Genomic DNA, 18304 nt, shown 5'->3' with positions numbered 1-18304 from the left:
CAGAATTTATTCCACACTTGATAGCCCAGCATTCACTATGAGTTTCCTAGGGGGCCTTCTTTGGGGTCAAGTCTGTAGGGAGTTTCCTCAGACATTTAAAATTATTTTCTTCTTTCTCTCATTGGAGAAAAACTCTCAGTAGGTATTTGAAATTGTGTGCTTTGGCCAGCTCACAGCAATCTTTTTCCTAGCCAGTTTTTTTCCTGCATGTCAGTATTTAATTGTACTCTATGCCTTAATTGCTATTTTCCACTCTCTGATGAAAAAAACCTATCACTTCTTTTAATCACTCATATTGTCATGAGCTAGATTAGGATCGCTTGTATGTAGTACACTCAAAGATGAATTTCTAAGCTTTATGGCAACCACTTCCTACCTTCCTGACCAGCAGTTGTTTTTTCTTTTGGTTTCTTGGAAGCAAGAATGTCATTCAGTGTTATATTCCACATTCCTTTAATTTCATGTTCCTGATTAGCATCTAAGAGTCCAACAACAGTTCAGTGCTTAAAAAAAGTCTGGTGCCAATTGTTTCAGAAGTCATCAGTAGCATTTGTGTGTGCCTGAAGAGCACATCTACAAAACCTCGTCCATTTCTGTTGTGGTTTCTTCTTTTTCTTTTCTCCTTAAAGGTGTTGGGTCTAATTGATGGCTATCTCCATAGTGCCAATATGGTATGACACCAGAGCAGGATAATTTATGTTCTTCTATGGCTTAAATTCTTCACACACTGAGAGACAGACCATGAACTTCTGGTAGTCACCAGAACTTTCTGAGGAAGTATTTTTGGATGCAATTCTAGTGGGAATTTACATTTTATTGTCTGGAATAACCTGACTTTCCTCTGAGCCTCAGTAATTTTAACTGTTATAACAAGTATGGTGATCTGTGTCTTCTGCTTACTTAAAAGACAGTCAAACACATCTTTGGACTGTAAGTCTCTGATTTCCTTCTAGGCATGATGGTTTTTACACTTTTTTAATGTATTTCCTACAGTTCACCTCTGTGAGTAAGCTCTACTTTGGACACAGGTCCCACCTATTTCCTGGAAGACCTTATTGTTTGTGACAATCGGGTGGCTGGTCACCTCATGTTTTCATCTTGCTAGTCTTTGCAAGTCCCACATGCCTGAATTATTCATAATAAAAGCTACCATTCCAAGAAAGACTTTATTTCTCAGTGCCTTTGTTCAGTTTATTCTGAAAACTTCCAGATGTTAGTTACACTTAATTTTTATTTGTAAACTGTTCAGCTCCTGTTTTAGAATGTGGCTTCCTAATTCCTTTTATGGTCTCCATCTGTTGTAAGCCTTATTTTAATTTCTCTTGTGAAAGTTTTAGTTCCAGTTTTAAGTTCTGTTATCATTCTCCCTGACCACCTTTCTTGTCTTTAAACTCTGACATTTCCTTTTTTCCATATTGCTTCAGTAGCAATGCTAACTTGCACATTTCTCTCATTCAAAATAGGTATTCACTACCATTTATATTGTATTTGTCTTGAGCAAACAGACAAAAACTCAAGCTGTTGTACTGTTTCCTCTTGGAGCATTAACTGATGATGGACAATTCTCTGTCATAGTTTTATCCATTTACAAATAGTGTCCAGGTTCCATTTTATCCCCAAATACTTGCAGAGTCAAACAACTACAGACAGAGCTCCAAGGCCTTTCAATCATTAGAACATTATGTTCCTCACCTTCTTTTTCAAGTGAGAAAATGACTGCATAAAAATGCATTCAGCACATTTTGGAATCGTTTGTGTAAGCTTATTGATTCTGCTTCCACTATCTTAGGGCAAAATAACCTCAGATGTGGGTAGGTTTTTAAACAAAAATTACACAAACCATATGGCTTGGCTGAGGAGAATGTTCTTGACAGGAAAAAAAAATTGTTCATAATTTGAAAGTCCATACTGTGGGAACAATGTCTTTCATAATTCTTAGTTTTTTTAAAGCTAGATATTCTGAATGAATTTTCATTCCTTTTCCAGGATTATAACTATTTAATGTATGTTATGCATTGTTATGGTCATGAAATCTTCACAGTTCTTGTGTTGATAGATAAACCTGTATTCTTTAAGAGGACTCAAATATCAAACAGCTCTGACGGTGATAACACTGATCCTTCTGTGACTATTCCACATTAAATGAATTTGTCAAAGCCTCTTTTTTTTTTTTTTTGGTCTCCATTCATGCCAAACTTTTCCCTAAAGTATAAAGAAAAGAAATTGTTGGGGGCTAAAAAATGTATTCCACTGCAAGTATATGATGGAGCTCCCAGGGTTCACAGGATGTCAAGGACTGAAATGGCCATTGAAACCAGCTTCACCTAACTTCTCTTAGGGAGATTTAAGAAGATGCTGCTGTTGTTCCCAGGAATTAAAACACTCATCAGCTTTCCAGTTAATTATTTGTTTTATTATTTGTTTTGTATTATTAGGAATCTTTTATTGCCATGTGTAGAAGGTACACACACATACTAGACAAAGATTCCTTGCTACCAACAGGCCTGTAATTTTATGACAGTAGATTTCTTCCATTGATTTTGGAATGAGCAATATTCAAGTCATCTATATTTAGGTCACAAACAGTAACAAAAAGAAACAAAAGCTAAGCAAAAAATATTACACTCAGTTGTACATATGGTCAGATAGGTACACTTTAAGTATGATTGTTGATTGATCTCACATGGGCATTAATTTTCACTTTCACTGTTATTACCCCCAAATTGTTTGGCTATGAAGGATCCTTCCAAGAGCAGCATATGCAGATGCTTCTGGTAGATAGCTAATTAAATTTCATAATAAGAACCCATGTCTTCCTTCCAATGAGAGCTTCAGTGTTTCACTGCTTTGCAGAGTGGGGCTGGGGACCTTCCTCCTATTTGACTCCTTCCTTCTTTCTCAACTACTAGGTCATACCTGTACTAGTACATTGAATGGGGTCACAGCCTGCATGTGTGAACAGCCTTGTGACAAAAGATCCTCATCACTAAATTTTAGAGGTGTTTTGGTCTGACTCAAATAACATGCACAGATAATGCCCAAGCAGTGACAGGTAATGGGCCATTCTCAAATGACAGCTGGCATAGGGCTATTTTGGTGTTAGATCCGAGGCAGTTTCACTGCTAGCGCAGGAAACTTTATGGTTTGCTTTTTTATGCTTAGCAGCACAGTAAGGGCTGTTCAGAGCACTATTCACAGTTTCTTTTCCCCCTGTGTCTTAGTGAAACATTTGTGAGGGAAAGAATTACTGGTTCAAAGAATTTGGGCAGGTATTTTGAAGATAACCTTGGAAAGTTTTCTGGAAGGAGGAGAGCCTTCATAAACCTATCTGCACAACGTCTATCCATCTAGCTACTAGCTGGAGATGAATCCCATAATTCCTTCAGCAGAGATGGCTTTGTGTTTTTTCCCTGTCAGTAGCATGAAGCAGTTTATAAAGTGCCTTGTAATACCAACATGGTCTTGTCTGCAAAATGAAGGATTTAAGAACAGGAGGGACCTGTGAGAAAAGCAAAAACTAGGGAATGCATGACCTTAGAAAAGACAGAAGTTATGTTGCTTCTGTAGTGTAAAAAAACCCAAACAGGTTGGGAGTAGTGGTGATCTTGAATTAATATGCTGAATGAATGACTTATAAGAGTGAGTTATGATTACAGGGGGATAAAAAAGGCACACTCAAGACATGAAAAATTTTGTAACATATAGCGACAAATTCATCACTTATGAGAGTATACTTCAAAGTCATAAGTTTCTTACATCTGAAAAAAAGAATTTTCTTCAAGGGACTGGGATAGATAACATGGAAGTAATTTGTTTCTTTCACACATTTACCAAGTAATTTGGATATAAGGAAATGATTTTTGGTGACTGGAATGTGTATTAAGATATTATGTGAGTAACGCCTTTCACAGAGACCCACCCTTCTGTGATAAAGAATGGCATGTCATGCTGGTTTAATAAAGTCTGTTCTGACTGCAGCAGTTGCTCAGATAGTTGTTGCTTTCATCAGTGCTATAAAAAAAGACAGTATTTTCTCTGCTTCTCCTGAGATCTAAATCCAGTATGTCCAGTAGAGATAGACATGATATTGAAGTGGTGAGAAACCATATTTCATTTTATGTAAACATGCTCATTAAATTCTTCTGGTCCTGACCAAGGCTTAATCTAAGTGTAAGTTTCAACAGAATTATGTAAGGGAGCAAGAATGAAACAATATTTGTCTCAGAGAGGTTTGGATCACTATATTGGGCACCAGAGATGTTACTACAAAAGGAAGCATCTTCTTTATTTTGGAGAATGTTTTTGGATGTAAAATAAACCACAATTTTGTGTTGGAGCACAGTTGTGTTTTAATGCTCAGCACAGTCTTTCCTAAGCAAACATGACAGGATAACATCAGTTTCAAGAGCTGTGTTGACACATGGATATATACTTGTGCCTGATTTGCCACCAGTGATTCAATTTAACAGCATTAATTTATACTGATAAGACTCATGCAGTATTCCAAAGACTGTTACTTAATCAATTTTATATAATCATATCAAGATTTAGCTTAATTATGCTAACAGCCTCTACTACAGCACCATGAGAAAGATTAAAGACATTGAAGAACTGTTCTAACCACAAGATGAAAATGCTATATTAGAAGAGCCAGGTGAGATTCTGTGAGGTTGCTTTCAAAATTTGTGACTTGAAAATATAGTAGAATTGTAGTGGAGGTCTTCCCAAACAACAGTTGTGTGCTCTCATCATGGAACAGCATTTCTCTTCAGGGAGGAGCATCTCCTGTGTCATCTGCTCCATTTGGAACTTACTGGAGCAGCTCTTCCCTTTGGGGCTCACGTCAAATTAGAAGTATAACTTTCTGACTCTGATGTCAGTCAACTTCTATTCTTGTTCAACTGTTTAGACTACCAGCTGAGCCCAAGCAAGAGATTCAAAAACAATCCATAAATTTGATGCTTGCTCTATTTAGGCAGATTATGGGGCTGAAACTCAAGTCCATTTTCAAACTCACAAACTTTTGGTCTTTGCTGTAGCAGCTATGCTCCTAGTCATGCTCATCTTTCCTACTTGGGATTAATCAGTGTATTTGGAGAAGAGAATGAAGTCATACATCCCAAAAGTTTTTCCTTTTGCCTGCAATGAACAAAAATACCTTTTTTTAGATTTTTTTTCTTGCATTTTGCATATTTAGCCCTAAAACTTACCATTTATTTCTTTGCAAATAATGAATCAGAAAATTATCTGAAGCTCAAAATTCATTTTTCTTAGAGTACAAAAAAAAGAGTTTTCTTTTCTTTAATACATACCCATGTCCCTGGGATGCTCTTGCTAGGAGCCACACTAAGTATCTGTACATTCCTAGGATCCTCTTGTCCTAGAGTGAGAAAGGTGGTTTGGGATAGAGTCTCTCAATGTAATTTGTCTTAATAAGAAATACTCTCCTATTTTCAGTTACATAGTAAGGAAATTAGATTGAAATCCAGGCCTGAGGAAGATGTACTGGTTGTTTTATTTATAGGAAATGTATGTAGGTAACTGAGCTGTTTTGGGCCCCTTGCCCAGCCAGAGGTAGCCTTTGTGTAAGGTTTGTGCTTCATTCTGTCTCTGTGATTCTTATTCATTGGTAATTTTGCTGCTACTGCTACTGTGTGTGTTTGAGAAGGAAAAAGTAATTTCTGTATGTCTACTAATATATTTAGTCTAGAAGAAAGAGCAACAGACTGAATTGCTGCAGATTATGGACAAGATTTTCAGACAGGTTATACAACCATTTAGCTCTTTATTTAAACTGACAACAGCTTTGTTTTCTTTTTAATCTTTTGAGAAGGTATCTCTGGCTTCAACCTAAACACATTTTTAAAACTTGCCAACAAATATTTGTTAGTATTTCCTAGGAAAAAAATCTGAATATTTGGAATTGTTTTCCAATATACTTTTAAGTTAACATTAACTAACACATAAGTTGTCTGAGGAAATTGAAGTAATTTCTATAAACCAAATCTTTATTTCAAATAACAGAATGAATAATACAATGTGATGGGAATGAAAATATACAAGTATACAAAAAATATACAAAAATTATTTAGAAATTATCTTCTTAAACAATATCCATTCCACATTCTCAGATAAGGCAAAAGGAGCTGAATATTCTTTATGGCTTCTGAGAAGTCATTGCTGCTGTAAAACACTGAATTATTATCTGCTTTATTCACTGAATTGTCTGACAGAAGATGAACCCATAGGATATATTGGCTGTGTCTGGTTTCAATTTGTTTTGTCTATAAAAAGTCAAAGCTTCCTGTGAGCATTATCAGACAAAATAAATAAAGTAAGAGAGATAATTGTTTAATGAACTTGGAGCAACATGATTCAGGCAGAATATCCTCACAGATTTTGCCAAAGCTAATAAAATTCTTTTGCACCCTACTATTATTTTTGAGTAAGTATCAACTTTGTAAATTCTTAAGGGCCTTTTTAAAACCAGTATTGAATTCTGTTTCTTTGTACTCATGACTGCTTTAGTAGTTTGGACTCCGTTAATATCCATGCAATTGAAAATGAGCTGATGTAGAACTCACATGTCATCTAGAGTAAATATTATACTACCATGTACTTTTGTCTTTGATTCCTAGCTCTAAGTACTTTAATCCATACAAAAGAAAAACAAAATCTTTTTTTTTCACATAGCAGTTGAGCATTATGTGAGAATTTACAGAATTTACTATATAGTTATGTAGTACCAGAAAACACCTTTGCTTCATCCTACTATAAAAATGGGTTTACAACTGTCAGTTAGGTTCTGTATTGTGTTATTCTTTCTCTCTGAAAACAAACTATATCATTGAAAAGAACAATCTGCGCTAATGAAGTATAAAACATTACTATATTATTCCTTAATGACAAAACCTGGATGAAAGAGTTTACTCATTGTTTGTAATTTTTATGTCTTGTTTCAAATTAGCCTTTGCCAAAATATGATCTTAATACAATTTTCAGCAGCAAAAATATAAATGTTTTCTGTTTGTGAAGAATAAAATGAAACATTATAATAATCTATGCTGGGTCAGTGCAAATACTTGTGTACACTTTTTGTGACTCATAGTGGAGAGAAAAAAAGCATATTATGAAAATGCAAGCATGTTTCCCTGCTATATTCTCCCAGCTTCCATAGAGTGCTAGTGAAGAAAATGAAGGAGAACTCTGAGAACTTTTGGAAATTTCTGACCTTCTCCTATTACATTAAGCCCTATTTGGGGAACTTAAAGCCTCTGATTTGCCAGCCATCCCAATACTATGCAAATTTCTAGGGAAAAACAAAATTGAGTATTTTTGGAATAAAATGTAGAGTTTAAAGAATTAATCTCTCTATTTGGAAACATATAATGAACAAAATATAGAAAGATAATGACAAAATAGTGTTTCTTCGTCATTTAAAATGCAATTTTGGAACAGTGCTTAAGACCCACTGGGTTTCAGAGAGTCTTAAAATGCAGTTAACTGCAAACACATTCATGAAATACAGATGTTCCTTTTCCTAGTGGATTGATAGCTTGAGGATGACTTGGATCACCCCATGTAATTCCTTGAGTTTAGGCACAAAACTTTGACACAAATAATTCTGGAAGCATTTGCTATAACTATTCAAATGCAAAACCCAAAGTGTTTGTCGACAGTGTATATATATATTGGGAAAAAAACATATTTAATGACAGCTGTGGGCCTGCAGTAGGTGACTCCTAATGTTAACTTCTAACACTGCCCTAAGGCATTCTCAAAATCAAACTTCTTGTCCTAAATCTTAGGCACTGTCCATAAATGACAAGCATGGTCTTAGGCAAGGCTTTAGGCATCTTATCACTTGGGGCCCTACAGATTTGAGCAGCAGTATAAACATAAATGCCCTGCTAACTAAAATGCTATTTCATAACTGAATTTTAATTACTGAACAATTATTGAATTCTCTCATGAGCATCAAAATTAATGAGGTCTGCTTTTCTGTGGACTTTTGTCCTGTGTTCCACATAGAAGTCCCATTCTTATTACTAATAAGACAATTCTTATTACTAATAATCTTCTGAAACCCTATTATTTTCCAGGATTCTCTGTGGTAAAAGCTTGAGTTCCCCTTTTATGTCCCTCAATCTCTCCCAGATGTCTAAGAACCTCTGAGGCAATACTTGCTCAGCATCTGCACTTGGCTGGCTGCTCTGTGTCTGCTTGTAGCAATTGGAATAGGCAACTGCTGAGCTTCTCCTTCAGCATTTCTCCCAGCAGCAACTCATCACAGATACCAGTACTCTGAAACCTTGCTGAACACCAAGTTTGTGTGACTTTTAACCAAACCTCAAAAGTGTTCAAAAAGTATTGCACAGATATAAAGGAGAGGTGGGCATAACAATTACACAAGTTTGTTTTCCTAAGTTTTTTAACTGCGAAAAGAAAAAATATATCTTGTATTTGAAGATAAAATTCCGAAATGTACTTTGAAAGCTAAGGATTCTGAAGGTGAATCATAAGAAGCAGGAACAACCATTTTCTTTGCCAGCCTCAGGTTTGGGAATGGAAACACAAAACTAAACCAGGTTTTTTCATGGTTTTTTAGCTAATATTATGTCATTTTCTTCTGCACACAAAAGCTTACATATCTCATCAAAGTAGTAGTGTTCTTGTAGTAGAGACAGTCTAAGTAAGATATAAACAAGGAGAGCTGTGTTGTTTTTAAGTCAGCCAAAGTATCTGGGGAAAACAGTATGCACGTAAGTCTTTCTTCAGCTCTGAAATACAGGCAGTAAACTGCAGACTAAATACAGGCTGGAAATGCTCGAGTTTGGCATAATAAAATCATACTTGAAGAAATTGCTGCCAACTCTGTGCTTAACAGAAATGTACTGCTCCTCTCTGGTTTAGATCTATGAAAGCTTTGAGTGCCTGTTTGTTTGTTTATATCTTTCCAGCCATATTAGGTGTTTAATAAAGTACACTGCTTCTCCTTTGGAACATTCCTTGCTTCAGAGAGATGTTTTATATCCCACTTACTTCCTTGGTTTTCTTTTCATAAAAGCAAGTAGTTTGTTCAAACAGAAGTTACTTCTGTCAAGGAAAAAATTCTTATTCTAATTTCTTATTCTATTTCTAATCTGAGTTTCAGTATTGTAATCCCTGATAGGAGGATTCCATTTTTCATAACTAATGTGGTGGGTTTCCTCATAATTTTTAATATTTCTTTTAATATTTCTTTTGTTCCCTGTTGCTGCAGCTTCATTTCCTCTGGTCAAGAGAGCAAGCCACTTAGTGATAGATTTTCATCTTAGTGTAATAACATATGTGGAAAGGGAGAAGGAGGTGAAAATTTGAAGAATAAAAATTATTACCTCAGTATAATTATATATGTTGTCTGGAGTTTCTATAGAACACATAAGGGATCATATAATGTTCAAACACTACATGTATTTCATCCTGAATAGGCTGTAATCTAAATGAGATAAGATGTATATAATTCAACAGACCAACAGTTCAAAGGGGAGTCCCCTCAGCTTTCCTGCACTGGGAAAAAGGGAGAAAGACTTTCCTGTGAACCTTATTTTAAAGAAAGACAGATGATGATGATGACGATGATGATGATAATAACAATAAATCTTCTGTGAATAAGAAACCATGTAAACTCCAAACAAACCTAATTTGACTGATACCTGAACAACTATGCTCCACTTCTACTTTCTGGATTTTAGGGAGACAAACTTCTATCGGTAGTCTATGCAGGGCATATTTTGCCTTACTCTGAAATGAGTGACAATGACCAGGGGTGAAAGATGACAGAGACAAATCTCTAACTGCTCTTGCATGACACTGCCAAAACTACTAGAACAGGAGACACCAGGTGGGACAGTCAAGGGTAGAAAGACAAGGCAAGAAGATGGAAAGAATCAAAGGCACAGACAGAAAACAGTGATAATTACAGAGGTGTGTGCCAGCTGTAGACATGGTTCATACAGGTGAGGAACAAGTATTTTTGTATTTTAGGAGCAATGTATGAAGCCAAATATAAATGTGAATGTCATCAAAGCAGTAAGTGAGAAATAACGGAAAGCATCATAATGGGAAAACTTGAGGAGCAGGGGCTCACACTGGAAAATAGATGTGTTCAAAGCAGGGTATCACCAGAATTACCTACAACCAGTATTTACAGAGACTTGTATAGGAAACAGTCCACTGAAGAAAGAGGATATAATGAAATAACATGCAGGAAAGGAAAAGCCAATAGTATCCTCCCATATTTCAGTCTGAGACTTCTTTGAGACTTGCCAGAGACTACTGAATTTCAGTTCTTGCAGGTGAAGCACTTTGTCCATGGGTATCTCCTGACGGTCTCTGAGCCAAAAGACAGATATGCTTATTTAAAATATGAATTAGTGTACTCAGTTCAGCATAGCCAAACGTGGCATTTCTTCTCAGCCTCCACTATCAGTGAGTCACCAAATATATGCTCAGGTAGGGTAGTGTAAACAAAAATGAGTTCTGCGTAAAGTACTTTCTATTGTAATTCCCTGTAGGAACTACAAAAAAAATTGCCTCCGTTTTTATTTTTTGGACCAGTCAAGCTTTTAAGCATCTAAATTTTTAAAATTAATTTGCTTTAGAAGTTTGCAGCTGATGTACCTATACATTGCCTGAGTGAGTACCTGTGCAACCACATAGCCTCTGGGGAGTCAGGATTTCTTCCTCGAGACCCAACTAATCAGGGCTGGAGCCACAGCAATACAGTAAAGAAAAAAAGTGAGAGAGAGCTCTACTTTCAATGTTTTCATCTCATGTTAGGAGTGACTGAAACATTATATAGAGAAGATCGATGTCTTGCCAATGTGTCTCACAGACACATTTCTCATTACCTAACCTTTAGGCCCAAGGAAGTCCCTTGGTTTTAACCCCTTTAAAAAATATGTGCTTTCTGGAAATAATCCAATCTTTCATTTAATTTGACTAGGAAATTTTCACAGGACGTTCTAAAACACCCCCAGTACACCACTGTAAGCAAATCAGGAGATTTCCAGTTCTCTTTTTTTCCTATCTTAAGAAATATGAATAAGCATAGTCATGTTGGAGTAGTTCTTCACAAGTAAATATTATGGTTTAAAATAATTTTTACTGTACATGGACAGAAGAGTTCTCAGGTATGAACTAATAGTTTAAAAATAACAATTATTCTAATATATAATAAATAAGTTAATGGCATTAAATAAAACCTTAAATTTAATGTAGTAAAATATTCACTACAATTTAAACAACTTTAAAACCTGGAAGATGTATAAAAACATATGTCTAGGAATTGGTTTTGAAAATGACTTACAGTTTTTCTTTCATTATTATTTTTCCATGTTTGAAAATGATAAGTTTTCTTAACTGGAAATAGGATCATCTGAATATATGAAATGTGAGGAGAGTACCTTAAATATTCTGCTGATGGGTTTTTTTCCTTTTAAAAAATAAATTTACAGTACTACCTACTGTGCTACTACCTACTATCTAGTCTAATTTAGACTCTTTTAAATGTTTTATAAAGTGCAGAAGAATTCTGTTTTGACTTAATTGTCTAAATAATAACTAGGTTTAACACCATATGAAATGCATTATAGCATATGACCATGTCCAGTATTCCCACTGAACAATGTGCAAATAAAGCATCATGCTATTAATATCATGTACCTGGAAAATGATTCCCAACTGATAACCTCGGCTGCCCCTTCAAACTCCAGTTAAACTGCATGACATTCTAGATCACTTCTATTAGTAGAATCATTTTAGAGACAGTCAAACTGGAGCAAAGAAGGTTATGACCAGTAACTAGAATGTACAGGTAAAATATAATGATGATTTTATTATTGCATAAAGGCTCTACCAATTACAATAATTACATCTAGTTATTTTGCCAACTTTTTTCTAGGGTTTTGGTAGCCCATCAGGTGAACATTGGCTGGGAAATGAACTTATCTTTGCAATAACAAGTCAGAGGCAATATTCCCTAAGAATTGAATTAATGGACTGGGAAGGAAACCGGGCATATTCACAATATGACAGATTTCACATAGGAAATGAAAAACAGAATTACAGGTAAGAATCTATTGAAATTCTTTTGACTCTGCTGAGTGATAAATATTGTTCATCGTTCTCTTGTCAAATATGAGAAAGGACAATAATATGATACTGATTTTCATCAAAAGTGAATAAAGTGTAAAAATAATGCAGAAATCAGATTTCTCAGTGAAGGAAGTATAGAGTAAACCTAACATTTGAGAACAAAGGGTCTATTAATCGTGTTGGCTCGTAGAACTGCTAAAAATTGTATAACTTTTACCATCAGAACTCAAAACTGATTGAATACAAAAAAAGATTTGGATTCTTCATTACAACCTGAAGGATATCTACCTCAGAAGCATAAGACTGAAACAATGGACATGGGAATAAAAGACCAAAAATGCTGTTAAACCATCTGATATTTCCAAACTAAAAATTTAGTATAAATGAAGAGGAAAAACAGAATGCTGGATTTTATTTTGAGGAAATTAAACACAAAAACTTCTCTCAATAATATTTTTCTCCCATACTTGTTTTATAATAAAAATGTAGGAAGCTTAAATCCACTTTTTTAAAATAAAAAAAAAAGAAACAACTTGAAGACACAAGAAATGTGGATGACCTAAGCAGTCAATGATATTATTTTTAATCATTGCTTCATCTGAACAGATGCTAGAACAAAGAAAAGAAACCCATAAAAATATCCAATTTATTACAGCACATCTAATTAGCATAAGAATCAGTAGAGAAACAGATATAAACTCAAACATTCAAGTCATAGCATGTGAGACTAGGCTGGTATTCAGATCTTTAAATTCATGTAACATGACTCTCAAAAATGCTGATTGCCTCCCTCCCCCCAGGTCCCCAGAGGAATGGAGGTGAGAGCAATTTGCTCCTTCTACTGACAGAACTGTGCCCAGGTGGGACAGAGAGCAGTGCCCCTGCCCTCTGGGGTTTTTTGGGGGCAGCAGCAAATGGTGTACAAGTGCAAAGGACACATTTAGAAGCAATCAGTACGAGTTTGGCTCCTGCATAAAGCAAGGACTGTACCACTGCACACAAAGGATGGCTCTATCCCCTACTGCCTCCAGCAGTGCTGTGCCTGGCACTGCCCATGGAAAGCCAGTTCACCAAATCAGGAAAGGTGGAGCACCTATTCTGAGGTAGTTTTAGGCAAAAAGTATAAGTAAAGGAAATTTCTCAAAACAGAGGCCAGAAAGATTTATACAAAACATGAACAAAGAAGTGTAAAAGTGGAGGGGAGTCTTAAACATTAGTAGAAGATTTTCAAAAAGAAAAGATGGGACAAATCCTTGTCAAATGAGGAAAAATGTTGGACAGTTACACATAGCTCAAAAATTTACGATGAATCAGAGGAAAGGACAGGAGTATTACTCAGGGAATGAATTAAAATGTCTGAATTTGCTAACAAAAACAGGGTCTTTTTTACTCATCTTTATTCTGAACTGAGTAGGGACAACATATATTGTTGAGGAATTGGAAGGCTGTTGAAAATTCAACATGTTAAAGCTTATGTTTAGAGAGGGTTTCTTTTTCAGGACTCCTCTGGGTTCATTCACGGCAATATAGCAAGAGAATATCTTGTTTTGTTTCAAAATGCTGGGAAGGGAAGAGAAGGGAAGGGAAGGGAAGGGAAGGGAAGGGAAGGGAAGGGAAGGGAAGGGAAGGGAAGGGAAGGGAAGGGAAGGGAAGGGAAGGGAAAAGGAAACACACTTTTATTATAAAAAGGGGAGATCTTTTTGCAATATAAATCACATTTTCTGAACATGGAAGAAATTGTAAAAATTGATCCATGTAGATTCTTCTATCTGATCAAGAAAAACCAAAAGAGATATAATTCAAACCTGTAAAAATTAAATCAAAGGGGGCATACAGCCCTCAAAGAGTACAATGTTGAGTAACAGGCGTAAATTCTGCTAGCCATGTCATGGTCACTTTTCCACAAAAAATCAAAGGGAACTTAGCTGGAGTCTGTTGACTGCACTTTTGGTTCCTGTCCTATTCCACAGTAAAAATGAAGGCCAGTATGAGATCTGCTCACACTCTGTGGCCTCCTTATGGTGCAATTGAAGCTCCTCGGTTGAGAAGATGGGGAATCAGTTTCATTCATACTTCTCTGGAATAAGCAAAGAGGAAAATATAAAGAAGGAAAAAATTCCATCTCTGTTGGCCCTTTGGGTTTCAGATCAATTCCTCTATTATTTTTACTTGAGTGCATTTGAATATTTAAATAAAATAGCTGAGTAACATGGTGACAGTTCTGGAAATAATGATGTGTCAGCCACATGCAAGTCTAAACTGTTTTTCATGCTTGACAAATGCACTAGTGCTTAGTCCAGATAAATACATGCCCAACAGATATTTTGTAAGCCAAAATTATGTTGGGCTATATTATAAATTTTACAAGAATGCATCCTATGACATAAAAACTCTTTATTTTGCTTGCCAGCATCAGTATCTGTGATAGAAGCAATTCCAGAAGGTTGGCTGAATAAAAAACTGATTATTGAGTACTAAACAGCTGGCCACCCTTCAGAGAATGCTGTTTTCCCTTTATCTGAGGAGCTGCCATTAAGGATTTAAATGATTCCTCTGAAGCCTAAAACCACAATTCCCAAACTCCTGGTCCCAGTGCCTTTCCTTCACAACTTTCGGGTATTTGCCATGTTTGCTTTCAATACCTCTAACACAGATCACCATACCTTTTCAAAACTTTAGTTACTGTTATTTGAAATAATTTTGCCAAAGAAAATAGATGCTCTCCTATTTTGGAAGCTCATTTCTTATAATGACCCAAATTAAATGTTGTTTCTGTTAGCAAGAATAAGTAAGTGTAGACTGGCTAGACTCACATTAGTTTCAAATAGCATTACTAAGTAATAGTAACCAGTAAAGAGATAATTTTCTAAGCTGGTCTGTGAAGTGGATCAAGAAAATCTGAAATAGAAAAAGGGTATTGAATTGAAAAGAAAAGCTCAAGAAGTGGAATATCTTTAATTTTGCTATGGCAGTACTTGTACATTTGGAAGGCATGAAAAAAAATAAGGTTCCAGGTCTTATGCTTGAATACAGTTAAAAAGAAAAGAAAAAATAAAAGAAAATAAAAGGAAAGGAAAGGAAAGGAAAGGAAAGGAAAGGACAATGAAGTGATAAAATCTGCTTGAGAAAATATCAAAAATCATTTTCATGTTATTCTTCCAAAATTCTGCCTCAACATTATGCAAAGTTCAATTCTAACTGGATAACTCCCAGTTGGTGACTTCAGAAGGGTTCTGTTTTTTCTCTGGGCTGTTTGTATTCTCTTTACTACTTTTTATTAGTCTGAAGAATCTATTATTAAAAACAGTAATGCTGAACACATGTAAGTTCAAATATACTTGTTTCTCTTTCAAAATGAGACAGCTCCAAAAGGTTTTCTGGGAAATCAGAATAAAATCTACTTATCCCAGATGATGACTGGGAAGAAGGTTGAGATGAGAAAGTGGATACTGAATCAGTAAATGTATCATGGTAAATGATAACTGAAACAGGAAAATTTAATGCTGTGCCAAATGTGAAATCTTTAATAACTGTATCTAAGTGATTAATTTCTTTTAGAACATTCTTAGGTTTCTTATCTACACAAGATGATTACACAGAGACTATCTGTAAATGTGAGGAAAATATCTCTGTCAGTCTCTTTGCAACTTACACTGTGGCAAGTAAAATGTCCACAGAGTAAGAAGAGCCAGATCTTGCAGATCTCCCATTTAGTGCAGTGTTTCTTAATATAATTAAGAATTATTTATAGAACTATAAAAACATGAGTTGAAAGAGAATCCTAAAGGACGCATGACCTCTCCTCTTTTCTTGTGTAGACTCTGCCTAGCCCACTTGACATTGTTTGATGTTCTTAGGAGCTGTACAGCTATGACACGCTGCTGCTCTGACCTGTGTCTTCAGGTCCTCCAGAACTGAACAGGAAAAGTAACCACATGCTGGGATTTCAGGCACCACAATTCATAATCCTACATGTTTTATGAAAACAGATATATTGATGCTGAATTTTGAACAGTAGTAATATCAGCCTGCAGATACATCTGGTTTTGCTACTCATGATATAGGAGAAGCACTTCAAAGCAAGGGGTGAAGAATGGGGGAATTACACTTTTTAATTGGCTGAGCTATTTGTGCTTCAGAACCATTAAAGAGGTTTAATAGACACTCACCCCCTACGACAATATATTCCGGTATTTAATCATTATTTTAGTCAGAAAAGTTTTCTTTTGCTGCAATGATTCTCTAACTTTGGTCCTATCCATGGAGAAATATGATTAAATGATCAGACAGCACTGCTCAGGTGAGCAAGACTTTGGAATTGATGTAGGCATAGGTGAAAACTGATGATGGACAGAGAACATCTAAATTCTGTGAGTCAGTCATGGACTTAAGGTGGTGACTGACTTTTGGTAGTTAAAATTAAGAAGAGACTTTATATTGGAATGAGCAGGAGAATGTGATTACAAAATCTCATCAGAAAGTGAAAGAGAGCATAGATCCACTGGTAGTGGAACACACAAGAGACCCGTTGTCAGGGGAATAGTAGTCATGTAGGGAAGAGTCAGGCTGTGGGTCCTCAGAGGCAACAAGCTGATGAAATTTGTTGCAAGCAAGAAAGGTAGTCATTAAAATTATTCAAATCATGTCAAGCTGCTTGCATGATCTTCCAATTCCTGCTAATCTAGGTAACAGTTTCCAAGCTCTCCAAAATACTGTGTCTCTCCAGGCTTTGCTTTGGGAAACCAGATCGGTTGTTGAAAGTAAACCAAGAATTGTTAAATTTTATGGGACCTTGTAGCAGAGAGTTTTCTGTTCACTGAGTAGAGTATTGGACTTTTAGCTCTTGTTTGATTGAAAGTTTGTATACTTAGTTTCAGCAATAGCATTATTACTCTCTGTTTTCTTAGAATAATATGGTATGTAGTCTGCTGCTAGAAGCCTTGATGTAATGTTAATATTAGATTTATTTTTTTAAGGTGGAGGCTATTGATTTATTTGATCACCATTGTTGAACTATGGATGGAATTTCTTGTAAAAATTCTCACTCATCTTTCTGTAAAGTGGAGAAAAATATATTTATCTGTACAGTCTTTTAAATTGTACTGCTGAAAATTCTATAATAGGTAGTAAAGTAAGAATTATTTGAGAGTACAACTTTTATGGGGACAGATGGTTTTATGTATCTTTAATTAAAAAACACATCCCACATAGTGTTGCTGTTTCAGAAGCAGGACACAAATAGGTCACTGTCACCTCCTTGGTGTACAAAATCTCATTTTTAAATATTAGTGTGGTTCTTTGTTATTATCCAGGCTTTGCAGTGATGCATTTGTGTAAGTAACATTTTCTTGTGTCCCTTGAGTTTTTTAGGTAAAACAAAGGATCAATCTGACTTATAAGTTTTTTAAACCGTCAGCTTAGGTTCTTCTGTGTGATTTGTATCACAGTAAACCTTCAAAGGGTCTATTCAGTCTTTTCTCAAATGGAGAAGGAAAAGTGCAGTGGAAGACATATAAGAAATCTGTAGCAAAGTGAAAAAATAAACACAGATCCTCTTGGAACCCAGTTCTGTGCCTAGACCCCAGTACTTTTCTTGCCAAATATGAAAAATGCAGAATAACTTTAAAAATAGTCAGGGTGCAAAAATGCAAAAAGCCTATAATAATTCACTTTTCTTTGGAAGTTTGAAATTCAATTTGCAAGTCTACTTCAGAGGATACATCCATGTAAAATCCTATTAACAGACAGAATGCTATCTGTGGTATGCATAATTTCTATGATTTGAAAATATTTTCACCGAACAGTGGTTATAAAATCTATAATATGGGAAAAAAAAGATTTAACATCTCTATGTATATATAAATATCTGGCTTAAATGATTTTATTTTATTTAAAAACACTCTCAGTCCAATAATATTCCATGAAGTCTAAATACTGGAAGTGCAAGGATTCAATCCAATGCCCATTAACCAGATGTCTTTCTGGAACCATGCCAGTGTAGCTATATCATATCAGTGACTAAAACTCACTGGCAGTTCATGCAGTATCTTCAAATGTAAGCAGAAATTAAATATAACAATTTCTCTGACTGAAAGTTGATGTAAATATACGTATGGAATTAATAATAAAAAAAAAAATTAATCCACATAAATCCCAATATACACTA

General features: G+C 35.4%; 1 protein-coding gene across 1 annotated transcript in view; it reads left to right on the top strand.

The window, feature by feature from the left end:
• Window positions 1-18304, top strand: part of ANGPT1 (angiopoietin 1) — a 154554-nt gene that overhangs the window by 105917 nt on the left and 30333 nt on the right. The window contains exon 7 of the mRNA XM_048287117.1: window positions 11945-12111. Coding sequence (XP_048143074.1) covers window positions 11945-12111 — 167 coding nt within the window. The remainder of the gene's footprint in view (window positions 1-11944; window positions 12112-18304) is intronic.

The sequence above is a fragment of the Corvus hawaiiensis genome, chromosome 26, assembly GCF_020740725.1.
Source record: "Corvus hawaiiensis isolate bCorHaw1 chromosome 26, bCorHaw1.pri.cur, whole genome shotgun sequence".
Lineage (NCBI taxonomy): Eukaryota > Metazoa > Chordata > Aves > Passeriformes > Corvidae > Corvus > Corvus hawaiiensis.
Note: the sequence above shows the minus strand (reverse complement) of the source record. Positions and strands in the feature narration are given on the sequence as shown.